Consider the following 25,221-nt stretch of genomic DNA (forward strand, 5'->3'; position numbering starts at 1 on the left):
ATCCTGCAAACAAACTATAACAAATCATAGAGGAACTATTCTTCTACCTGTTTGTGTTATCAGTTTTTCCAGACTGAGCCCCAATCCGCGAGAAACCGACAAATGACGTGCCCATCTACAAAAGCAACTACGCTCCAACCTCGAAGCTCTCCGGAAATATGTGATAAATCATGTAAATGTAAATGGAATACAGTAATGTCCCGATTTTGTCAACCCCCTTTTTTGAAAATGTTTTCCAATGTTCTACAAAACCCAAGCCCTTTTTCAGTAATCTTCTTGAACCTATTGCACCAAAGTATACTTTAAATATCCCTCTTAACGAATGACGAATGAGAAAAATTTAGATTTATGATTATGTGAAATTATTGAAAGAAAAAAATCTGAAGCGCGGATGGGCTGACAAAATCGGGTCATTACTGTATTTAAAATAAATAAATTCATTCTTACCTTTTTATGGTTGTTTGATTATTAATTGCTATTATTACCTGCTTAGAGTTGGCTCCTTTAAAATACTGTGTACAATTTACCTCATTATTCCTCAGTTCTATCGATTTGTGATAGAACCACGCTCAACATATTATCCTGTAGTACGACTTGGGCATGCACCATGCAAGTAAGTCATCTCTCGTCAAAACGATGTGATATGGGGTGATGGTGAAGGGATATAGAAAACGAATAAAAGAACAGAAAGAAAGGTATTAGTATTGGTTACATTAACCCCCCCCCCCCCCCCACACACACACACACACACACACACACACACACACACACACACACACACACACACACACACACACACACAACGAAAAAGAAACATAGATGCACAGACAAACAGAAATAACACATTTAATATTTTTCTCCACAAAACATAGTCACTAAAACACTACCGCCATCTGTTGAGTATCATGATAGTACGCTTAACAGATGGCGCTAGTGTGCAGACGTCAAACGCAAGGGAACCGACCGTGCGTGCCACAGTTGGCGGCACCACCAACCAAAAACACCCGAATTGACCGTCAAATGCGTATTCGATGAACAACCTGTCCAACCGAGTGTTATGTCTGTTTGTCTGTGATAGATGGGTTATTATGAAAGTACAACTACATTATAACTATTAGTGCAATGGATGAACGTTAGTTTCGGGGTCATGTTAGTGTTAGAGTTTTGTTAGTATTGACCCGTATTCAGCCCTGTCGGCCCCTCGAACACTAGTCGCAGGCAGTTGTTGTTAGGACATGCGACACTGTCACTGCTACTATGTTAGAGGTATGACCCTTCAAGTTTCGAAGTGCAAAAAAAAAACTGTTAGAACTTTCTTATAAATTAACTTTACACTCAAAGCAAACTATTTACCTTAGCATTACAAAAGCGAATTTAAAATTACTATTTTATTTTATGCTAATATTAAAATTATGATAAAACTACAATTTACGGCTCCGTGAAATTAACTCGCATGAACCTTTCAAATCAATGAACTGGAGAAAAACTACAATTTTATCAAATTGCAAAAAAAAAATCATAGCGGCACTTGACAAATCATCACAAGCCCCTCATCCTTTTACAGGGCATAAACCCAAAATTAACCTGACAAAATACGACATTGGACTTGTCTACTCGGGACCATTTTGCTGGGTTTCTTCCATACTCTACTTTCGTATATCAAATGATAGTGAGTGACTCAATTGACAGTGACGATGAGCTGGCATGAGAAAGGGGTTGTTCAAATTATGGCGCGACACGAATGTCACAGAAGTGATAAAGTGTCACTAATAAATAAATATAATAATAATAATAATAAATTATTGTCATGTGAGAATTCGTTTTCACAGAATTGATAGAATGGTTGTAGGTATTGGTTCATCAGATTATCTTCAATCGAATGATATGAAAATAAACAGCACTGGCAATAGCATAGCTTAGTCATTTCTTGATGAATTTAAAAAAAAAAAATTGCGGTACATCTAGAATTCCTAGGGTCTCTAGATTATTTTAATCTTAAAAAGATTAAAAATAGGGTCGTCTACTTTTTTAAAAGGCGAAAAAATTCGTTACACGTTTTTTTGAAGCTGTGTTTATGGGCTCTCCTTACAATGCTTAAGATCTATAATTTAGATTAATTTGCACAAATGTTCACAATTAGCCAGAATACAGTCATGGTTCCTACATATGGATCCTGGAGACAACGGAACGGTCCTCCAGAAGATCCGGAACATTTGTTAAAGTGGTCAATCTATGAAACTGATCCTAGAGCTATGCGTTTTTTTTTTAAATATTTAGAGCTGTGATATAAGATAGAATTTGGAGTCTGACATAAACATGGACTAAGATGGCCATAGGACCGTCCTCCGAAAGATCCGGAACATCCCTAAAAGTGGTCCATCTATGAAACTGACCCTAGAGCTCCACAGTTTTTTTTTTGAAAACACGTGGAACTGTGATATAAGAATGAATTTGGGGCCGTGACATAAACATGGACCTGGATGGCCATGAGACCGTCCTCCGGAAGATCCGGAGCATCCGTAAAAGTGGTCAATCCATGAAACTGATCCTAGAGCTCCACAGTTTTTTTTTTTTCAAAAAATATTAAGAACTGTGATATAAGAAATAATTTGGGATCGTGACATAAACATGGACCAGGATGACTATGAGACCATTTTTCGCGAGATTCGGAACATCCATAAAAGTACTAATTCCATGAAACTGATTCTAGAGCTCCGTGTTTTTTTAATCTTCTTCTGAAATGTTTACATTTTTCTCTCTACCAACACATACGTGAGGGCTAGATCTTCACACCACAAGGTTGCACGAATTCAACTGTATTGCTAAATGTGCATGGACACACATACGCAGTTAAAGTTAACTGGTTCAATTCAAGATTTTTGGCTAAGCTTCAGCCATTTTGAAATCCCCAGCTGATGCTGAACACTTTGTTTACAAAAATGTAGAGGAATTTCATATAAACAAGATCAGATCGTTGATTGGCTGATGCCCATAGCCATCCGGGTCATGTTTATGTCACGACCACATATTCATTATTATATCACAGTTCCTAATATCAAAACAAAACTGCGGAGCGCTAGGATCAGTTTTATGGATGGACCTTTTTATGGATGTAGCGGAGGACAGTCCCAAGGTCATTCGGGCCACTGTTTATGTATCGACCCAAAATTCTTTCTAATATTACAGTTCTTGGATCAGGATCAGATTCATAGATTGACCACTTTTGTGGAGGTTCCGGATCTTCCAGAGGATGGTTCGATGGCCATGGGTCCATGTTTTTGTAACGACCCCAAATTCTATCTTATATCACAATTCAAAAATGATTAAAAAAAAAAAAAAACGAATCTCTAGAATCAGTTTTGTCGATTGACCACTTTCACGACTGTTCCGTATCTTACGTAGGACGGACCCATGGCCATCCAGGTCCATATTTATGTCACGACCCCAAATTCTTTCTAATATCACAATTCCTAATGTTTTCGAAAAAAAAAAAAAAACACGGAGCTATAGCATCACGTTCGTGAATTGACCACTTTTACGGATGTTCCGAATCTTTCGGAGGACCGTTCCGCTGTCTTCAGGATCCATATGTAGGAACCATTACTGTATTCTGGCTAATTATGAACATTTGTGCTAATTAATCTAAATTATAGATCTTAAGCCACTTGCAAAGCCCATAAACACACCTTAAAAAAACGTGTAACGACTTTTTTCTCTAGACGACCCTATTTTCAATATTTTTAAGATCAAAGTAATCTACAGACCCTAGGAAGTCTAGAGCTACCACAATTTTTGAAATTCATCAAGAAATGACGAAGTTATGTTGTTGCGAACTTGCCGTTACACGCTTTTCGGAGGTTTCGTAGTCGGCGTAAAGTTGTTAACCCACCCTATTCGGAGTGTTAAGCTATATTATGCTATCAACAAACCAAGTGACGCTTTCTTTCTTCAAGAACAACTAGAGACCTTCACAGCTTGGTGCAAGACGAACCGTATGGTCTTAAATGCTTCTAAATGCTCTGTTATTTCCTTTGGGCGTAAACGACCACTGGCCCTCAACGACTACGTTTTAAGTGGCACCTCTCTAAAACGTGAGAGCACTCCTTCTTCCCCAGCTCCGATCGCATTCAGCTTAACAGAAACCTTCCACTTCTGGACAACAGCGTCTTCGGTTGGATTGTAGCTGGTTCGGCGAACGCTAGCTCAGTCACACAGACATCGGTATCATCTATCTCGTGCAATGCGGTCGAGGTTTCGATGACTTCGCTGGAGGACATCATGGAGCGATTTTGGAAGAGTCAAGAGTTGACAACCACGGACAACTACTCAGTGGAAGAACGGCGCTGTGAATCCCTGTACCAGTCTACCGTGTCACAAAATTCTGATCATCGATACATAGTTCGGTATCCCCGAAAGCCGGATTTCGATGTGATGCTCGGAGACTCCCGAGACAACGCCCATCGGCGGTTCGAGTACCTAGAAATATGCCTGGAACGGAACCTCAATTTAAAGAAGAATACCACCAGTTCATTAAGGAGTACATCTCCCTCGGCCACATGCGGTTGGTCGAAGCGGACGACGAAAATGCTCCCGCTTACTATCTGCCCCACCACCCCGTAATTAAGGAAGCAAGTACAACGACCAAGGTCCGGGTTGTGTTTGACGCCTCAGCGAACACTTCTACCGGTTTCTCTCTCAATGAAGCTCTTTGCGTGGGTCCCGTGGTGCAGGACGATCTTCTGGACATCATTCTGCGGTTTCGTACTTTTGTGATCACTCTAGTCGCCGACATTGCCAAGCTGTATCGACAGATACTTGTCCATCCGGACGACACATCGTTCCAGCGTATCCTGTGGCGGTTCTCCAAGTTATCTCCAGTCCAAGTCTACGAACTACTGACCGTTACGTATGGTTTGGGCCCGTCATCCTACTTAGCGACACGTACTCTCCAGCAACTAGCAGCAAATAAAGGCGCTGCATACCCGAAGGGTGGCCCAGCGTTGAAGAAGAATTTTTACGTTGACGACTTCGTTGGTGATGCCCAATCTGTCGAAGAAGCGATTCGTCTACGTACAGAGCTCGACGAACTGCTGAAAAAAGGTGGATTTGAACTGCGAAAATGGACTTCAAATCGGCTTGAGGTGCTTCAAGGTCTCAACGACGAACAGGTCCACTTCAACCCCGATGAATCCATCAAGGCGCTGGAAATTATCTGGGAACCTGAAGTTGATCTTCTCCGTTTTGATTCCCAGATCCGAATCAGCGATGAGCCTCCAACGAAGCAGTCCATCCTCTCCGATACCGCCAAACTTTGCGGGTATTTTGGTTCTGGCGGCACTGAGTGAGATTGTTATTTCTCACAAGAAAACTGGTGCTAGCGGGCGCACTTTTAGCCCAGTTTTTCTTGCCCTTTTGGCAACCGGGTCCACCCAGCTGTTTGCAAATGAGCCAAAAAAAGAGCCAACGCACCCGACCGAGACGTCGTCATCTTCAGCCATATAGTATAAGTAGGGTAAGCGCGCCAACACATAGTTTCCGCTTGACGATAGCCCTAAATGTTGTGATTGTGCGGATCTGAGGACAATTGGACGTCTCATTGTATATCATTTTTCGAACTTGGTTCAAACATGCGTGTACAGATTTCAAACACGTGCATTGTCCATCTGATTCTGATTTGACGACCTGTTTGGATGCTTGCTGGTACGAAGCAAACGAATTCATCGACCGGAGCTGAACAGAAAAAAAAATCTGAATTTTACTGGTGAATCTCTCATAAATTTACACGATCTATAGTTTAAACTGAAATTTACACTACTTTTTTTTAGCTGTGTGCACTGGAAACGAAAACATGACGAATTTCACGCTTACTCGACAAATGGTTGGCAGCACCCTCTCAGATTTCAATAAAACTTTGTGAGGTGTATATATTATGTCTACTTAACCAACTTTGCATACTTATTTTCATTAAAAAAAATCTAGACCAACATTTGGAAAGGGCAGATCTTTTTTGTAATCATATTAAAAAAAAAATAACTCCATAATGTTAAGTCCTACAAAAATGTTGCCGAAGGAAATTGTTGTAGAGAAATAAATGAGCTTTCATAAGGAAATATTTAAGTCTTTTTCTACAGGTAGACATACCATTTATTTCTACTTTTAAAACTTTTTCTACAGGTAGACATACCATTTATCTACAACTCTTTCATACATCTCAAGATGGGCACTTTTAAGGGAAAAAAGTTATTTAAAACGTGTTCGCACTGAATAAAATCTATGATTTTTTTCAGGTTTGGAACGAGAAATTTCCAAAGTTTGAAAGACGTGTTTCACGTCTCCCACTAAACAGGATTGTGTTCAACTCCAAATGAAAAATAAAATGATCGTTTATAAAGCTTTTTATATTAAGGAAAGGTCAACTAGTTTCGGAGATATGGACGGAACATGTTATAGTAAATTTAGGCGTCGATATATCAAATCACATAAAACGCAAACAAGATATTTTTAACGAGTGAGAAAACCAGTTTCAATGTCACGAAATTTATTCAGAAAATATATATTATTTTCCGTTTTTAAGCCTGTCTGTAGGTATACATTATTTGCTATTTAAGTGAAGATGTAGATACGACCCTATTCAATGAAGTGAAGAAACAGTGACAGTGAGAAAGTAAATTTCTGTAACGTTTCATAACAATTATTCTCATGGATACCTTAAGTGTTTTTAAATGCAGTGCTGGTATTTCGTATCCCAAGTGCAACCGAAACAAACTACGTTAGTTAACACCTGCATTAATTCAAAAAATGCAATCTATGGGATAAACTCACCAACTGAATGTACAGATGCGCATTTGTGAACCATGCCGTGATCCCTGGGGGACTGATTTGGACGAAGTAAGATCTATAACTAAAAAGTTTCATAATATGAAAGCTCCAGGTGATATTTTCTATATCCTCATTAAAAAAAACTCCCAAAGAGTATCTTAGTAAAATTATTTAACAGATGTTTTCGTTTGGTATACTTTCCTGATAAATGGAAAAATGCAAAAGTTGTTCCAATTTTGAAGCCGGATAAAAATCCAACTGAAGCTTCTAGCTACCGTCCAATAAGTTTGCTTTCTTCAATAAGTAAACTTTTTGAAAAGATTATTTGAAACAGAATGATGCTTTACATCAATACGAACTCAATTTTTGCAGATGAGCAGTTTGGATTTTGTTATGGACATTCAACTACTCATCAATTTTTAAGAGTTACCAATGCAGAAAAGTTTAGATATTTTCTCTTCTTATTTACAAAAATGGAAGATTTCTCCCAACACTTCCAAAACTCAACTTATAATATTTCCACATAAGCCTAGAGCTCCATTTTTGCAACCTATTAGTAGTCACTATGAACGGAGCTCCAATTTCATGGTCAAACCAAGTGAAATATCATGGATTAGTACTTGACCAAAAATTAACTTTTAAAGATCACATTGAGGGCAAATGCAACAAATATATAAAATGTTTGTATCCTCTTATAAACCATTAGCCCAACCTGGCTAATAAACAAATTCGCTATAAGATCCATCACATTCAATTTGCGCGCATTTTTCCCACGCGCTCGCACATTAGTATCATTGCTGATCAGACCATCATTGGAACATTTTGTGAAGTCCGAACCGTAAACACTAGGCCCACTTTCTGTCAAACACATTTTTTTCCATAGCAACGCTTAAAGAAACGATCTATAGCTAGACTGCTCAACTGAAAAAAAAATATACGAATGCATAGGTGTCTGTCTGGCATACTCCAGCATAGCACGGCATGCGGTATACATTTTAATTGACTGCCAAGAAAGTATTAAAGCATTATTCCCCACTTGCTGTGTTAACTGATCACATAATCTACAGTTTGCTTACAGGCGTCTGGTATCATTCGCTGACATAACAGGTAGTGGAATAGGATTATAAATTATACTCTTCAATTCGAATAAAAATGTCGCACACCACGCAACAATTGTCACCGTACGGCGCCGTGGCTTAGTTGGTTAAAGCGCCTGTCTAGTAAACAGGAGATCGTGAGTTCGAATCTCGCCGGAGCCTAATGTGGATATTTTTTTAATCCCTACATTACCCACATCAACATGCAAAAATATTGGTTAATTAATTTTAGGTGATGACAGAAAAAAAAGATACACTCCCTCCGTGACAATGACTGTTCGAGCCATTGCCGTGACCAGGATTCGAACCTGGGTTACTACGGCCACAACGTAGGGTCCTAACCACTAGACGATCACGGCTACCGGGAGTTGTAAGTTTAGAGCTGTTGCAAATGAATTAAGTGAAAGCCCAAATCCACCTTTTACGATCAGAATACTAAAGAAAGTAAATTTGAAACGCTTTCGAACGTAACTGTAACAAGTAACCGGAATTTTGTTTCACAAGCATTTCATCGCTCTACAGTGCAGTTTTGCAAACTTTCGTAGGTTTTATTTTTAGCTCACCCGTTGCAGCTTGTTGTGAAATTCAAGTCTATGCGCCCCACCAGCGAAAGGTGCACAGTAGGTTGAAGAGGCTTTGCAATTGATAATTCAACTGTTTTAGTTGGACTACATGTTCAATGCCTTTCTGAATAAAATATAAAACGTTAAGTAGTTGACGGATATACACATCTAAGCATTTAATATTCAAAATATTTATTCAAGGTGATAGGAAATCCTATTTCCAAGCAAAACTGCTACATTGTTGATATCAATCAACCATCGTCCGACGGTATGCTTAACCTCAAACAGCTGACGATGTTTTCACAACGGCGAGGGAAAGCAACATGACAACGAGAGAGAGAGAGAGAGGGTAACTCCACCCAGCGATCTGTTCGTTGAATAAGTGAGACGCTTGCCGTTCGATGTAGGAATGAAATCAAAGGCCTAAATTCGCAAGTCGAAATGACTAACTTTATCATACAAGCGTTCATACAAAAAAAAAAGATTCGTTTCGACTTACGGAATGAGGCCCCCCAGGATTCCATCAGAATCATTACCTGCTTACCTGCTCACCACTCGGTCGGGCGACAGTGATGTGTGGTGAAGCTTGTGCCTCGCGCTTGCGTTGGAAGATGAGATTTAGCTTTGGCCGTCGCAAGCCCGGATATACTGCTTGAAATTAATAAACAAAAAACTACCTCTCCGTGACAATGGCTTCCAGTTGAAGTCATTGCCGTGACCAGGATTCGAACCTGGGTTACTACGGCCACAACGTAGGGTCCTAACCACTAGACGATCACGGCTATAGAGGATTGGTGATCGAAGAGTAATCGATTCGCCTAGATATTCTGCACTTTCAAGGTCATATGGAATTGGCTACAGTTCATTTTTTGGCCGCCATTTTTTGATTGATGTATGAATTAAAAAAGGATTAATCGTGTAACGAAACAAGGATGGCTTTTAGGCAATTACATGCTATTTATGAGCGCTTACAGAGTTTACAAGGCCTACATAGTTTGTATGTCAGTCAGTAAGCTAAAATGGTATTTAGGATATAAAACATTCCTACTTAGATAACCTTTTGATTTTATTTTCATGAAGGCTATTTTTAACTTTGCTTTATAAGAGCATTGCATTTGAAATTACAGAAGCTCATTGGCGCACCATTTAACGGTAGCCTTTGATTTCCGTGTCATCGTGTTGCGTTCAGTTGTGAAATACAAACCGTAGGGTAAACGCTCCTACAGTTGCGGTAGGTTAGAAGCGTTCCTATAGTTGTGTACTCCATAAACAACTATAGGAACCTAATGCTTCTAACGTATGGCAACTGCGCAATTTTGTTAAAAAATCTAACCTCTCCGTGACAATGACCGTTCGAGCCATTGCCGTGACCAGGATTCGAACCTGGGTTACTACGGCCACAACGTAGGGTCCTAACCACTAGACGATCACGGCTATAGAGGATTAGTAATTGAATAGCAATCGAATGGTGTAGACATTCTGCACTTTCAAGGTCAAACAATTACGTTGACAAACACTCTTAGATGCATTTCGTTTATTTTTATCATGTCCATTTTTAACATTGTTAAGAGAATGCCGAGAGTAGTGAGATCAAATCCCGGTCCATTCTATTTTTTTAATAAAATAATCTGGACATAATGTATTGTCACAGTCAGTTGGCAATGTAAAATTCTAGTTTGGGGGATATTTGGCTAAAAAAAATAAGAAGAAGAATATTTGACACAAATGTGAAAACACATCGGAGCACCATTCAACGGTAGCTTTGATTTTCTTTTATCACCATGTTGCTTAAGGTTGTGAAATACAAGTCACAGTAGGTATAGGACCGATACGATAAGCGTTTCTTCTGGAGAAATAAAAAAAGATCGCCTCTCCGTGACAATGACTGCTGGAGACATTGCCGTGACCAGGATTCGAACCTGGGTTACTACGGCCACAACGTAGGGTCCTAACCACTAGACGATCACGGCTATAGAGGATTAGTAATTGGATAGCAATCGAATGGTGTAGATATTCTACACTTTCAAGGTCATATGAAACAGTCAATTATTTTGATCTAAATTCATATATGGAAGGAGTTCTGCTTTTTTGAAAAAGGAAAACGTAATCCCCCAACAAACATTGGAAGTGGAATAAGAACTTATTCAGGCAAAAATATACTTCTTCGAGTAAAAAATCGCTTATTCAGCCTTTAATCAGCTCAAATTGTTTGTTGGGGCTCGCAATGATTTGACAAATACGCTGGAGTCGGTTGTAACGCAGCTTTTTTATGCGGTTTTTAGGATTTATGCGGATTCCGAAATTTACACGATTGTTTTCGAGCGGTTTTCGGAATTTAAGTGGGTGTCCTTATTCGGTTATATTTTACTCAAAACAAGTTTAAACTTCAATTGTTGTTTTTTTAAGGTTATTTAAGCAGATTTACGCGATTATTTTTGGTTCGCACGGATTTTAGAATTTACACCGTTTTTTCTCGCGTTTTTTTACGCAGAACGTATGCCCGTTTTAAATCCGATTACAGTTATGAAGTACTTAATTGTTTTCATTTACATGTTATTTACGATGGTTTATATAGTTTACAAGTTTAGCATAAGTCGTATGTTAACCAGCGAATTCAAATGGTACTTTGATATACAATGTAAGCGTTGGAACTATATCTTTAATTGTCAGGAGGGGTTATGACCCTAGAAATTTCTTTTAGAATGAGTTAATATCCACCGTTCCCACTTACCCCGTATTCCCATTTGCCCCGGTGTACCTTATTTTATCACACCATTCAAGGGTATAGCTTTGATTTGACTTTCTTATAACCTAATCGTACTTTCAACTTCTTCGTGAAAATGGATTACAGCGGGAGCCAGTGCCATGACCAGGATTCGAAACTGGGTTACTACGACCACAACGTAGCGTCATAGCCACTAAACCATCATGACTACAGAATAATGGTAATGGATGGACAATCACATCGAGTAGATATTATGCAATTTCAAGGTTATCTGTGACCGCCGTTTGAGCACAGCTGACCTCAGACTAAATTTGTCCCACACCTGAAGGAATATGCACCTGAATGGTAAAATAAGAACCTGGCGCACGTTGCGGATGGAGGTTCAATTGAAGATTGACATTGTTTCAAGTCCAAACAAGCATATTTTATTCAAATACCTAAATGAATTATTTTTACATTGAAAGACTTCTTGTGAATTTCCTTCCTACTACAGTTCACCTGTTCTTACGATAAATTCAGAGGGAAATATTTCAACCGAACATACATTGACCAATCTTGATGAATTATTTCACCGGCCACTGCATGCAACGACTTGTATGCAAGCTTATACTAATAATAACGTGCTTTAGGCTTGAAACTGGTCGTTGCGTTATATTGTGAAATTCAGTTTCTATATTGTATTTTGCAGCTAAAACTGGTGTTCTCAAAAGTGCGGAATCGCTAATATCAGCGCACTTTGACGTTGTGTCGTCTTGGTGTCTTCTGTGCATATTTTCGTTATGAGCCAAGGAATAAGTGCGCCGAATACACCAATACGATTTAACGGCGTTTTCGTACTTATAACTGGACTTATAATGTGCGCAATCCGCAATATTATACCTACGCAATATGGCGGCACAAGTTGTGAAACATACAATCAGTGGGTTTGCTACGATGTTTTCGGTAGTGAGATAATCACGTCATGCATATTAATTTGCTGTTATAGTGCCTGGACTCAGACAAAAAAAATCTAACCTCTCCGTGACAATGACTGTTAAAGCCATTGCCGTGACCAGGATTCGAACCTGGGTTACTACGGCCACAACGTAGGGTCCTAACCACTAGACGATCACGGCTATAGAGGATTGGTGATCGAAGAGTAATCGAATGGTGTAGATATTCTGCACTTTCAAGGTCATATGGAACTGGCCACACATTCAGAAAAAAAAAATCATGTAAATTTAGGTGCTCTCAGACTGACATATACGAGCGTCAATTTTGACATAAAATTGAGTCATAATCGACGCAAAATTCAGCTCAATCAAAGATTCTTTTCGTCGTCGAGTAACGAACTTTTCAGTCTCGGAGCACTTAATTTTACATGACATGTTTGTTTACGTCTCATTCTTTATGTCAAAGATGGGTTCCGTCACATGTAAAATTAGGTATTCTAAGTGTGCACAGTCCATTTTTTAATTGTTGTATGAATACAAAAGGACTAACCGACTAACGAAACAAAGATGGCTCTTAGGCACTTACATGCTATTTATGAGCACTTATAGAGTTTACAAGGCCACATAAGTTGTATGTCAGCCAGTAAGCAGAAATGGTATTTAGGATATTAAACATTCCTATTTAGAAGACCTTTTGATTTTTTTTCATGAAGTCTTTTTTTAACAATACTATCTAAGAGCATTGCGCTTGAAATTATAGAAGCTCACTGGCGCACTATTGAACGGTAGCCTTTGATTTCCATTTCATCGTGCAGCGTTCAGTTGTGAAATACAAACCGTAGGGTAAACGCTCTTAAAGTTGCGGTACGTTAGAAGCGTTAGGTTCCTATAGTTGTGTATTCCATATGTTACGTACAGGTATACTTAGATATAACGTAACTGTCACTTTTGACTTCCATCGTCGATTTCCCGCAAATTATCATTCAAACAAGCAAACTAATATCACCATCGGACATATGAGCTAATCCCCCATTTATTGGTAATATTAATTTGTATGATTCAATTGTTATTAGCGCGATATTGACGATAGAAGTCAAAAGTGACACTTACGCGATATCGAGGTATAACTGTACAACTAAAGGAACCAAACGCTTCTAAAGTTCCGCAACTATAGGAGCGTCTACCCTACGGTTTGTATTTCACAACTGAACGCCGAAGTAAAAAAAAAAGATAACCTCTCCGTGACAATGACTGCTGGAGCCATTGCCGTGACCAGGATTCGAACCTGGGTTACTACGGCCACAACGTAGGGTCCTAACCACTAGACGATCACGGCTAAGAGGATTGGTGATCGAAGAGTAATCGATTCGTCTAGATATTCTGCACTTTCAAGGTCGTATGAAACCTCATATAATTTTGACCAGAAATGTTGGAAGAAATTAGTTTATTTTTGACATTGCGTAATGAATGAATGCCAGAGTACTGGGTTCAAGTCCCGGATCGTTCAACTTTTTTTCCATTATATATTTTTTTATTTCTCACACACTATATGAGGAGAGCAGGATATAAATAAAATAAGGCACCTGTGTGTTTTGTGACAATATTAGACTGTTGATGTGGCGGTGGGCACATCTTTAAATGCTGTTGGTGGTCGACTTGATTGACTCATTCCAATATCGCAATGCCGACCAGATCAAAAGTTGGCTGCAAAGTTGTTCAGATGAACAAGACCTATTGCATGGCGAACTGTTTACTTCAAGTTTCCTTCCCCAAGCGGCACTTGAGTGCCATTTGTCATCTACTTGCTTGCTTTAACTTGACCGCTCGACTAGAAGGAAGGTAACTGTCGTCAGCAAAGTTTTTCAGATGACACAGATGTATTAAATGATAAACCGGTGGCACTAGTGTATTGTAAGACATCTAGCTAATACCTGTACCATGAGAAATGGACTACACAGTTGGAAAAAGTGGAGAACATTTCTATTCAATATGATGTACATAAAGGGAGCTACTGCGGATATTGATATTGATGTCTTTGAATCAGCTTCAAAGTTATAATAATATATTTATTAGCTTATATAAACATTATACAATATTACTTACAAATTCGGTAACTGGTTATCGGAAAACAATTGATTCCAACCGACACCTCTTCACTACAATATCCTCACGATTTCTTACTTAGTATTCATTATTAGATTTAACGGCCAACAGATATTAGGGATAATAATTTTTTAAATTGCTCGTTTATAATTGAGCGTTTATATTACAATTACGTTTATCTAATATTGTGTATGGCGGCGACTGGCACTTGTTATTTTATGTTTACAGAATTTAATGTTTAAGAACTGTTATATCTGTTCGAACTAAGATCTGAGACTTGAACAGTTGTCCCCTGCAGCATCCCTTGTATCAACTATTGCCAGTTTTTTGATCGATAAGATTCTCTTATGTTTGTTACGTAGACTGTCTGCTCTTCCCTACAACAAACTTCAAATGTATTAAATTGAACAATACAAAATGATTGAATAATCGGTGAGGAAATTCGCACGTTTTTTTACTCGTTCTTCCTAATGCGATTTTCCCGGGTTTTCCGTATTTTTTGGGCTCTGGCAATCTTCTATATCATTTATCATGTAAAAGTAATGTAACTATTAGAAAAACAGAAGTCTGTTTGATCTACCTTCTTATAGAGAAAAATACAAGTTTTCTTTAAATTATTAGGGTTTAGAGAAGCTGTTATAGCTTGACTTGTATCGGAGTAAGACGGCCACTTCTGGATGAAATGGGATATATCAGGTTTTTTTCTAAAATATTTGAATATCTCTTATCAGAATGAATTCGGAACACGGGGGTTCCGGGGAAGATCCGGAATATCCGTCATAGTGGTCTATTAATGAAACTAGAAAAATATGAGATAAGATTTGCATTAATATGTTGTTGATCTAGATCTCCAAAAGCTTATGGAAGCATGAATTTGTATAAAATCAAAGGGTCTCCTGCAAAAATTTAGCCTAAATGTTGTTTTGGTAAGTTGAAAGAAGCATAAATCAATACGCAGTATTGAAAATTCTTAAAATCTTCCAGGAGTTTAGATCTTGAAGTTCTTTATACCCAAAACATTTTGTGGAAACAAAGATGTGTTACCAAAATATTTAAATTGTATTGGAGATATTGTACAGGTTAATACATATCTTGTTAGATTTTCACTTTTGAGCATTTTGAGTCTCCGTCGAAATATAATTTAAGATTATCAATACGATTATTCGACTTAATGATAGAATGGGTAAACCTTCGGGAAGCCCCATAATATAATTGCCCAAGTAACAGTTTTGGTTTTATCATGGTTTTGAAGAGGCCTTATACGTTTAGAATTGACTTAAAGACCACATTGAAATCGGAAATGTTGCTTGTGTGGTTTGGAATATTAGGTTCTTTTTTTTTATTAATTTATATATTTTATTATTATATATTATATTATTATATATTGCATTATTATATATTATACTTTATATGTATAATAGTAACTTTAACACTCATTGATCATCCGTGACTTATTCCGGTTAGATTTAAGTTCATAATAAGGATGATTACCCCTAGGTTTGAGCTGGATGATTTATCTCTAAAATAATCAAGTACATTGACTTCAGCGTGAGAGGTATAGATTCAGATCTTTATATTTTACAGGCTTATCAAGGTATTCTACGATATCCTGACTAATCTTGTGTACCTGATAAGCACAAAGGGCAGAAATTATTTTTAATTTATCTCTGGACCAATCATCTCATATTTTTTTTAAGTTCGTTGATTGTGTACGGTGTCGAACATTTGCATGCCAAGCATGATCGGGAGTTTGAGATCGGACATTTTATTAATTGGCATGAATTTGCTTCTCTATCTTCAAGTAGCTTCGTGACAATATATGTCTCGGTAAGGCTTTATATTAACACTACTTTACTCGGGAAACTGTAGCAAAATAATTCCATAAATGTACATCCAATGACAACCAAAAGAAATTCTAAAAAATACTCTGTAAGCTATCTTGGTAGCTCCACATGCTCCAACAAGTGAAAGAATAGAATAGATTTGTTTTGTAATGTTGAGGGATTTTGATACTTTACCACAGTGAAAGCATAATATGAAAACTGTAAACAGAAGTGTAAACAAATGAATATAATTATGTGTATTAAATTTTTTTTATTGAATTCATGTAAAATTGCCAGTTTTATAAGGGTTTAAATGATTCTTGAATATCAAATTATGGCCTACAAGACTATGATAAAACCAAAAATGTTACTTAGGATGAGTATACATTATCTTTCCCGGTGCAAATTGGGTTTTCCCGCATTTTTCCCGGCAAATCCGAATTCCCGGTTTTTTTCCGGATTTCCCGGCTTTCTTGGTTGGATGGACACCCTGTTCAAGTGATCAAAGCTTTTCGAAAAAAAAAAATCAATCAGATTGACCGCCCACGGTTGCTGCTCTGTTATTACCAGATCAGCTGCAATTACACAGAGAACCAACAGATGATGTTTGGGACTAACATTCATCCTCAATGTGTAAGAACTGGAGATCTAATATTTAGCAATACCAGCGCCGGCCGTGTCCGAATGCAGGTCAACTAGGGAATGGGAAGGAATGTGTTGACGTGGTACTCGCTGTGAAGGAAACCGAGAAATCCTCTGCGCTTCCACGAGAAAACACTGGGATGTTGGATGTGGGGAAAGGTTGCACGCACACGCAGGGATCGTTTTTTGGTAGAGCGATTATAATACACAAACGCACACACACACACACACACACACACACACACACACACACACACACACACACACACACACACACACACACACACACACACACACACACACACACACACACACACACACACACACACACATATTTTTAGATCAGGACCCACACTGTGGTAAGTGATGCGATCGGTGTTAAAGAAGAATTTGTTTTCATTAAAATCTAGTGGGTATAGAATAAGGCAAAGTGAAAAATTGCAAGGAAGGGGACGGGCCTGGGATTGCCTGACCTTCTGCTCAGTAAGCAGAAACGGTAACCACTGAGCTACCGAGCCTCGTCAGTCAAGTGATCAAAGCTTTTCGGATGATAGACAAATTAGTTCAGAATTTTCTCACTAGGGGAAATGCAGGTAATGTCGGCCTAAGTGTCCCTAATTTGGGCCCATACATAAATTCAGCAAACGACTACATTTTCAATAGCAATCAAAAATATCCATTAGTAACGTCCCAATAACGCGTTCATCTAGATAAAATTGATAAATAGCAGATTTTTAGCGATGGGCCCAATCTTAGGCCAACATTAGAGACATCTCCCCTATGCGGTGCAAGTATCAATGTGAACTGTGTGCTATATTTCGAAAGTCTGACCATCGGCAAGGTTGGTCAGGTGACTAAGATTTCATGATGATAGACATACGACAAGCGCCGTGTAGTGAGAAAACTGTGAACTAATCTGTCTCCCATCTAGAAGGTTTCAATCAACTGAAATAATTTTCCGAAGACAACAAGTTCTTAGATCGTTTTTTTTATTGATGAGATCTCCAGCCTCGGGCAATTTCTTGGATGATCAGAATGTCAACGGGAATTCTACATGCACACTAGTGCTGCATAGTGAGACAATTCTGAACTAGCCTGTCCACAATTTAGAAGACCTTGGTCACTTGAACAACTTTCTCCGAAGGCGGAAACTTCCCTAGCAGCACACTCGTCACTGAATAATTGTGGTTACTTGTGTGCAACTTATTCCAGTCACAATCAAGTTGCGGCAACTTATTTCGATGGAATGTGTGGATCTTACTATATGTTCCGGTATAGTAAGATCCCAAGATATATTTGATACCTCGCATAGTGAGAAAATTCGTTCTCTAACCAATCGGCATTGACCAACTGTACAACTTTGCCGAAGACAGTAACATTCTATATGGCCCGGCTCTTGTGATATTCCATGTGCCCGTCTCGACCCCTTACTTAATGATTTATTTCTTGCATTATTTAGGGTATTTTTTGGTTCATGATAAAAAAAAATCATCAAATGAAAAGGAAACATCATGAAAATCAATGTAGTTATGGAAAGTACTCTAATGATCAATATTCACTTAATTTCATGGTGACCAGCAAATCCCGATTAGCTAATTCCCAGTTTTTTTTCCCAGCTTGGTATTTTTCCCGGTTATGCGATATAAACGCATTAAACCAAATGCGATTGAGGCGGACGAAGCACTATGCTAAATGGGTAATTACTAAGACAGCAGATTTTTTCCTGCATCTTGTATTTGTTTCTTCGTTCGAATTCTTCAAAATTCGTCTGTATTCGCTCAGAAATCTAAATCAGGATTTCTATAAAATGTTCTCAAGAATTTGAGATCAACTCAAAATTGAGTGGTTTTTCACTCAAAATTGCAACTCATAGACTGGTTACACATAGACTGAGTAAAATTATCCTCGTTTTCCTAAAAAAAAACCTGCACGAATCTGAAGAAAATCAACGAGAATTATACTCAGTTCAGGATAATACTCATAGACCGAGTGAAACCTCTCTCGATATTTCTAATATTCGAGATGTTTCCTGGAAAAGTAAGGAAAATTTTACACAGTCTTTGAGTAACCTAAGTTTCTTGCGATTTTGAGTTAAAAAGCACTCAATTTTAATCGGCCTCATCGGTAGTGCAAGAATGGCTTTTCCAATATACTGAAAACGAATCTTACTCAGAGATTTACTCATTCGTATGGAGAAATTTTTAAAAGAATAAGTTTCATAAGTTACTGCCCAAATAAAAAAATACCATAAACCCAAATGATAGAACTATTCTATATATTATACCCCGAACACGTCGTTAAGCAAAACCATACCAAATTTATAAGGGTAATGCGCTGAGTGACCTACGCTTTTAGAAGTGTCTCCATACGAATGAGTAAAAGTGACTCATTCTCTGAGTTAGCTTCGTTTTCAGTGTACTCCAAGCCAAAATTCTATGCAAGGCCACCAGAGCTTTCGATAAAAACTTAGAAGGGCAGTGCTTTCCATCGAACCGAAACAGGCAAATTGAAATGAAACACTGAATATCAATCTTAGTCGAAGAGTGAGTCACTTTTACTCATTAGTGTGGAGAAATTTCTAAAACCGTTGGTAACTTATGTGCTGAGTAACCTACACGGTCTGAGTTCCTGCACTTTTGGCGATTATGAGTGAACTAAACTCAAATTTGGGTCGTTCTCATTCGCCGTGTACACTTTTAGAAATTTCTGTATACGAATGAGTAAAAGTTACTCACTCTCTGAGTTAGTTTCGTATTCTTTTTCCTTGCTTTGTTTTCCGTCGATCTTGTTTTCCGTACTGAGTACCAATGCTAACGACGCCAGTGAGGCAGCTCCCACATCTGGACCCTACCTATCGATCCATCAACTCATGAACCGGGGACCAACGGCTTTACTTCCCTTCCGAAGGAAGGTGTGATCAGAGATTTTATGCCTCAGAAAATCCCGACGGCGCCGACTGGGATTGAACCCAGGTCATTTTCAGTGAGAAGTTTCGCCTTCCAGTGTACGTTTTAAGAAATTTCGCTTTCATCTGAGTAGAAGTTACTCTCTCTTTATATGAGTAAGATTGAACGGCCGTGCATTATACAAGCTTGTGTTCAACATCGCATTCTATTTTTGGACCGTTCATTGCAAGCGGTTGTGAAATTCATATTCCCTCTTCTTTCTCATAAGGCAGCGTAGCCGTAAGATTGGGCGGTATTGAAATTAATTATTTATGTTTCTTCTTTTATTTCGAATATCTCTCCACCAAAATCATTTAAACTGACAAGAATAATGATTAGTGATAATATTATTAAAAGGAAGTAGAAAGTGTATGAAGGCAGACACTGATCACTAATGTATGAACACACTATACTTCTGAAATAAGTTCAAGCTCGCACCACCTTTCGGTAAAACATAACCTCGAATTTCCCACTCCATTATATAGAAACGCAAAACAACAAACGCGAAGTACGATACTCGCCAGTAAACGACGTAACATGCGAATGGAAGGGAAATCAATCGAACTCGTATCGTTTTCGCTGGTCGTTCACTGCTCGCATTTATTGCCATGTTGCATTCGATTGTGAAATACAATCTGTAGGTATAGAGTGTGCAATACAAAAAAAAATTGCTACCTCTCCGTGACAATGACTGTTGGAGCCATTGCCGTGACCAGGATTCGAACCTGGGTTACTACGGCCACAACGTAGGGTCCTAACCACTAGACGATCACGGCTATAGAGGATTGGTGATCGAAGAGTAATTGATTCGTCTAGATATTCTGCACTTTCAAGGTCATATGGAACGACTAACGAAAGATGGCTAATGCATGCTATTTATGAGCGCTTATTGGGTTTACAAGGCCTACATAGGTTGTATTTCAGCCAGTAAACTAAAATGGTATTTAGGATATAAAGCTTCCCTGTTTACCTTTTCGTTTGTTTTTTTTTGCATGAAGTCTATTTTTTACATTGCCACAGACAAACAGACATAACTCTCACAATCAAATTCTTCGCAAATAAGGTTTTAATTCGAAATGTGCTCGCATTTTTCATGGTGGCGCCACTAGAGCGTTCTTCAACCCACCATATTATCAGTGATGCTAGTTCTTTTTCAGGGCAATTTTGTAGATGTCAGCTCTTGAAAATTATAAGGGTGAAAGAAATAGATGTTGAATATTCCATCCAAACAACAGCACATTGGTTGTTTCGCTTGTTGTGTAATATTACACTGTAAGATGTACACAGAATTTTAAAACAAATAATTTTGATGAGTATAATATTGTACATATCCAATTTTACCAATATTAATGTTCAATACATCATCATGAATAACATATTTATTTGCTGTGTACACATTAAAGTGATGAGCGGTGTTATAATTTGGGTGCCGATTAGCAGGGCAGCAGAAGCAGAAGAATTATGTCTGCTTGTCTGTGACATTGCTATACAAGAGCATTGCATCTGATATTACGAAAGCTCATTGGCGCACCATTTAACGGTAGCTTTTGATTTCCATTTCATCGTGTTGCGTTCAGTTGTGAAATACAAACCGTAGGGTAAACACTCCTACAGTTGCGGTACGTTAGAAGCGTTAGGTTCCTATAGTTGTGTACTCCATAGACAAACTATAGGAACCTAACGCTTCTAACGTATGTCAACTGCGCAATTTTGTTAAAAAATCTAACCTCTCCGTGACAATGACTATTCGAGTCATTGCCGTGACCAGGATTCGAACCTGGGTTACTACGGCCACAACGTAGGGTCCTAACCACTAGACGATCACGGCTATAGAGGATAAGTAATTGAATAGCAACCGAATCGTGTAGATATTCTGCACTTTCAAGGTCAAACAATTACGTTGACAAACACTCTTAGATGCATTTCGTTTATTTTTATCATGTCCATTTTTAACATTGCTAATCGTATGCAGTAGTGGGATCAAATCCCGATCCGTTCAAGTTTTATTTGTATATTAATCTGGGCATAATGTATTGCCACAGTCAGTTGTGAATATAAAGTTACAGTTGGGAGGACGTTTTAGCCAAATATTTGACAGAAATGTAAAAACGCTCGAACAAGCATTTAACGGTCAATTTAAAAGTATCGTAGTAGGTAGTTCCGCCACCTGTGGCGCGCATAGTCCCTTGCGCAATTCCCACACACTACCGCCATCTGTTCGCGTACTGCCCACCACAGTGTGCTCAACAGATGGCGGTAATGTTTTAGCCACGATGTTTAGCAGTGAGAAATATACAATGTGTTATGTATGTTTGTCAGTGATTTAACGGTAAATTTGATTTTTGTTAAAACCATATGTTGCGTTAGATTGCGAAATACAAGTCACAGTAGGTATGGACCTAAGAGGAAGAGGTGACAATTGGCTTCTTCCTCTTCTTTTTCTATCTCTATCTCTATCTTTATCTATCTCTATCTCTATCTTACGCACATGAAATCGGACAATCAGGAGCTGGTTCACGTTTAACAGAAAAGTGGTTCATTTTCGCCCCCGTATTGTCACCTCTTCTCTTAGGTATGGACCGATGCAATCGCCGTTTATTGTTAAAAAAGTATAACCTCTCCGTGACAAAGACTGCTGGAGACATTACCGTGACCAGGATTCGAACCTGGGTTTCTACGTTCACAACATAGGGTCCTGGACCACTAGACGATCACGGCAATAGAAGATTGGTGATGAAAGAGTAATCGATTCGCATAGATATTCTGCACTTTCAAGGTCATATGGAACTGGTCACAGTCCATTTTTTTTGGACTGATATATGGATACAAAAGGACTAACCTACTAACGAAACAAAGATGGCTTTTAGGAAATTACATGCTATTTATGAGAGATTATAGAGTTGACAATTCCTACATAAGTTGTATGTCATTACTGACTGATGATATATTTAGGATATGAAACTTTCCTATTTTGATAACCTTTTGGTTTGTTATTTTTTTTTCATGAAGTCTATTTTTAACATTGCCACAGACAAACAGACATAGCTCTCACAATCACATTCTTTGCAAATAAGGTTTTAATTGGAAACCACTGGAGCGTTCGGCAACCCACCATATTTCGATCTTATCAGTGATGCCAGTTCTCTTTCCGGGCAATTTTGTAGATTCATCTCTTGAAAATTATAACGGGGCCAAGGCATCCCACTGGAGAAACATAACACATAAAAATCTGACGAATACAGATAAAAAGATGTTGAATATTACATCCAAAAAAGCAGCACATTGGTTGATTTGCTTGTTCTGTAATATTACGCTGTACGATGTAAACTTAATTTTAAAACAAATAATTTTGTTGAGTATAATATTGTATCCACTTTTACCAGTATTGATGTTCAAAACATCATTATGAATAACATATACATATTATATTTATTTGCTGTGTACACATTAAAGTGGTGAGCGGTGGTATAATTTGGGTGCTAATTAGCAGGGCAGCACAAGCAGAAGCAGAAGAATTATGTCTGCTTGTCTGTGATATTGCTATGCAAGAGCATTGCATTTGAAATTACAAAAGCTCATTGGAGCACCATTTAACGGTAGCATTTTATTTCCATTTCATCGTGTTGCGTTCAGTTGTGAAATAAAAACCGTAGGGTAAACGCTCCTACAGTTGCGGTACGTTAGAAGCGTTAGGTTCCTATAGTTGTGTACTCCATAGACAAACTATAGGAACCTAACGCTTCTAACGTATGTCAACTGCGGAATTTTGTTAAAAAATCTAACCTCTCCGTGACAATGACTGTTCGAGCCATTGCCGTGACCAGGATTCGAACCTGGGTTACTACGGCCACAACGTAGGGTCCTAACCACTAGACGATCACGGCTATAGAGGATTAGTAATTGAATAGCAATCGAATGGTGTAGATATTCTGCACTTTCAAGGTCAAACAATTACGTTGACAAACACTCTTAGATGCATTTCGTTTATTTTTATCATGTCCATTTTTAACATTGTTAAGAGAATGCCGAGAGTAGTGAGATCAAATCCCGGTCCATTCTATTTTTTTAATAAAATAATCTGGACATAATGTATTGTCACAGTCAGTTGGCAATGTAAAATTCTACTTGGGAGGATATTTGACTAAAAAATAAAAAGAAGAATATTTGACACAAATGTGAAAACACATCGGAGCACCATTCTACGGTAGCTTTGATTTTATTTTATCAATATGTTGCATTAGGTTGTGAAATACAAGTCACAGTAGGTATAAGACCGATACGATAAGGGTTTCTCTTCTCGGGAGTTAAAAAAAGATAACCTCTCCGTGACAATGACTGCTGGAGACATTGCCGTGACCAGGATTCGAACCTGGGTTACTACGGCCACAACGTAGGGTCCTAACCACTAGACGATCACGGCTATAGAGGATTAGTAATTGGATAGCAATCGAATGGTGTAGATATTCTGCACTTTCAAGGTCATATGAAACAGTCAATTATTTTGATCTAAATTCATAGATGCAAGGACTTCTGCTTTTTTGAAAAAGGAAAACTTAATCCCCCAACAAACATTGGAAGCGGAATAAGAGCTTATTCAGGCAAAAAATATACTTCTTCGAGTAAAAAATCGCTTATTCAGCCTTTAATCAGCTCAAATTGTTTGTTGGGGCTCGCAATAATTTGACAAATACGCTGGAGTCGGTTTTAACGCAGCTTTTTTATGCGATTTTTGGGATTTATTCGGATTCCGAAATTTACACGATTTTATTCGAGCGGTTTTCGGAATTTAAGTGGGTGTCTTTATTCGGTTATATTCTACCTAAAACACGTTTAAACTTTAATTATTTTTTTTCAGGTTTTTTAAGCAGATTTACGCCTTTTTTTTGGTTGCACGGATTTTAGAATTTACACCGTTTTTTCTCGCGTTTTTTTTACGCAGAACGTATAGCCGCGTAAAAACCGACCCCAGTGTATATATGATAGTTATGAAGTTCGTCATCGTTTGCATTTACATGTTATTTACAATGGTTTATATAGTTTACAAGACTTGCATAACTCGTATGTTAACCAGCGAATTCAAATGGTACTATGATATACAATGTAAGCGTTGGAACTATTGTCAGGAGGGGTTATGACCCTAGAAATTTCTTTTAGAATGAGTTAATATCCACCGTTCCCACTTACCCCGTATTCCCATTTGCCCCGGTGTACCTTATTTAATCACACCATTCAAGGGTATAGCTTTGATTTGACTTTCTTATAACCTAATCGTACTTTCAACTTCTTCGTGAAAATGGCTTACAGCGGGAGCCAGTGCCATGACCAGGATTTGAAACTGGGTTACTACGACCACAACGTAGCGTCATAACCACTAAACCATCATGGCTACAGAATAATGGTAATGGATGGACAATCACATCGAGTAGATATTATGCAATTTCAAGGTTATCTGTGACCGCCGTTTGAGCACAGCTGACCTCAGACTAAATTTGTCCCACACCTGAAGGAATATGCACCTGAATGGTAAAATAAGAACCTGGCGCACGTTGCGGATGGAGGTTCAATTGAAGAT

The 25,221-nt window shown here is 38.3% G+C and overlaps 1 protein-coding gene and 11 non-coding genes across 12 annotated transcripts; 2 read left to right on the plus strand and 10 right to left on the minus strand.

Moving 5' to 3' along the window:
• The first annotated feature begins 4,484 nt into the window (after positions 1 to 4,484).
• LOC135700476 (uncharacterized) lies at positions 4,485 to 5,345 on the plus strand. The gene has a single exon (XM_065220995.1). It carries the CDS (start codon positions 4,485 to 4,487, stop codon positions 5,343 to 5,345), a length of 861 nt encoding a protein of 286 aa, XP_065077067.1.
• A 2,659-nt stretch (positions 5,346 to 8,004) lies between these two features.
• On the plus strand, positions 8,005 to 8,078 carry TRNAT-AGU (transfer RNA threonine (anticodon AGU)). The gene has a single exon. It is a non-coding gene; the product is annotated as a tRNA-Thr (tRNA).
• A 125-nt stretch (positions 8,079 to 8,203) lies between these two features.
• Positions 8,204 to 8,275, minus strand: TRNAH-GUG (transfer RNA histidin (anticodon GUG)). Its single transcript has one exon. It is a non-coding gene; the product is annotated as a tRNA-His (tRNA).
• Positions 8,276 to 9,189: 914 nt separating this feature from the next.
• On the minus strand, positions 9,190 to 9,261 carry TRNAH-GUG (transfer RNA histidin (anticodon GUG)). The gene has a single exon. It is a non-coding gene; the product is annotated as a tRNA-His (tRNA).
• A 580-nt stretch (positions 9,262 to 9,841) lies between these two features.
• Positions 9,842 to 9,913, minus strand: TRNAH-GUG (transfer RNA histidin (anticodon GUG)). The gene has a single exon. It is a non-coding gene; the product is annotated as a tRNA-His (tRNA).
• Positions 9,914 to 10,377: 464 nt separating this feature from the next.
• Positions 10,378 to 10,449, minus strand: TRNAH-GUG (transfer RNA histidin (anticodon GUG)). The gene has a single exon. It is a non-coding gene; the product is annotated as a tRNA-His (tRNA).
• A 1,798-nt stretch (positions 10,450 to 12,247) lies between these two features.
• Positions 12,248 to 12,319, minus strand: TRNAH-GUG (transfer RNA histidin (anticodon GUG)). The gene has a single exon. It is a non-coding gene; the product is annotated as a tRNA-His (tRNA).
• Positions 12,320 to 13,400: 1,081 nt separating this feature from the next.
• TRNAH-GUG (transfer RNA histidin (anticodon GUG)) lies at positions 13,401 to 13,472 on the minus strand. Its single transcript has one exon. It is a non-coding gene; the product is annotated as a tRNA-His (tRNA).
• Positions 13,473 to 20,353: 6,881 nt separating this feature from the next.
• Positions 20,354 to 20,425, minus strand: TRNAH-GUG (transfer RNA histidin (anticodon GUG)). The gene has a single exon. It is a non-coding gene; the product is annotated as a tRNA-His (tRNA).
• Positions 20,426 to 21,405: 980 nt separating this feature from the next.
• On the minus strand, positions 21,406 to 21,477 carry TRNAH-GUG (transfer RNA histidin (anticodon GUG)). The gene has a single exon. It is a non-coding gene; the product is annotated as a tRNA-His (tRNA).
• A 1,984-nt stretch (positions 21,478 to 23,461) lies between these two features.
• On the minus strand, positions 23,462 to 23,533 carry TRNAH-GUG (transfer RNA histidin (anticodon GUG)). The gene has a single exon. It is a non-coding gene; the product is annotated as a tRNA-His (tRNA).
• Positions 23,534 to 23,997: 464 nt separating this feature from the next.
• Positions 23,998 to 24,069, minus strand: TRNAH-GUG (transfer RNA histidin (anticodon GUG)). The gene has a single exon. It is a non-coding gene; the product is annotated as a tRNA-His (tRNA).
• Between the last annotated feature and the right edge of the window lie 1,152 nt (positions 24,070 to 25,221).

This window comes from Ochlerotatus camptorhynchus, unplaced genomic scaffold (assembly GCF_037179485.1).
Source record: "Ochlerotatus camptorhynchus isolate MF236.1 unplaced genomic scaffold, CSIRO-AGI_Acam_v1.1 ptg000137l, whole genome shotgun sequence".
In the NCBI taxonomy this organism is placed as follows: Eukaryota; Metazoa; Arthropoda; class Insecta; order Diptera; family Culicidae; genus Ochlerotatus; species Ochlerotatus camptorhynchus.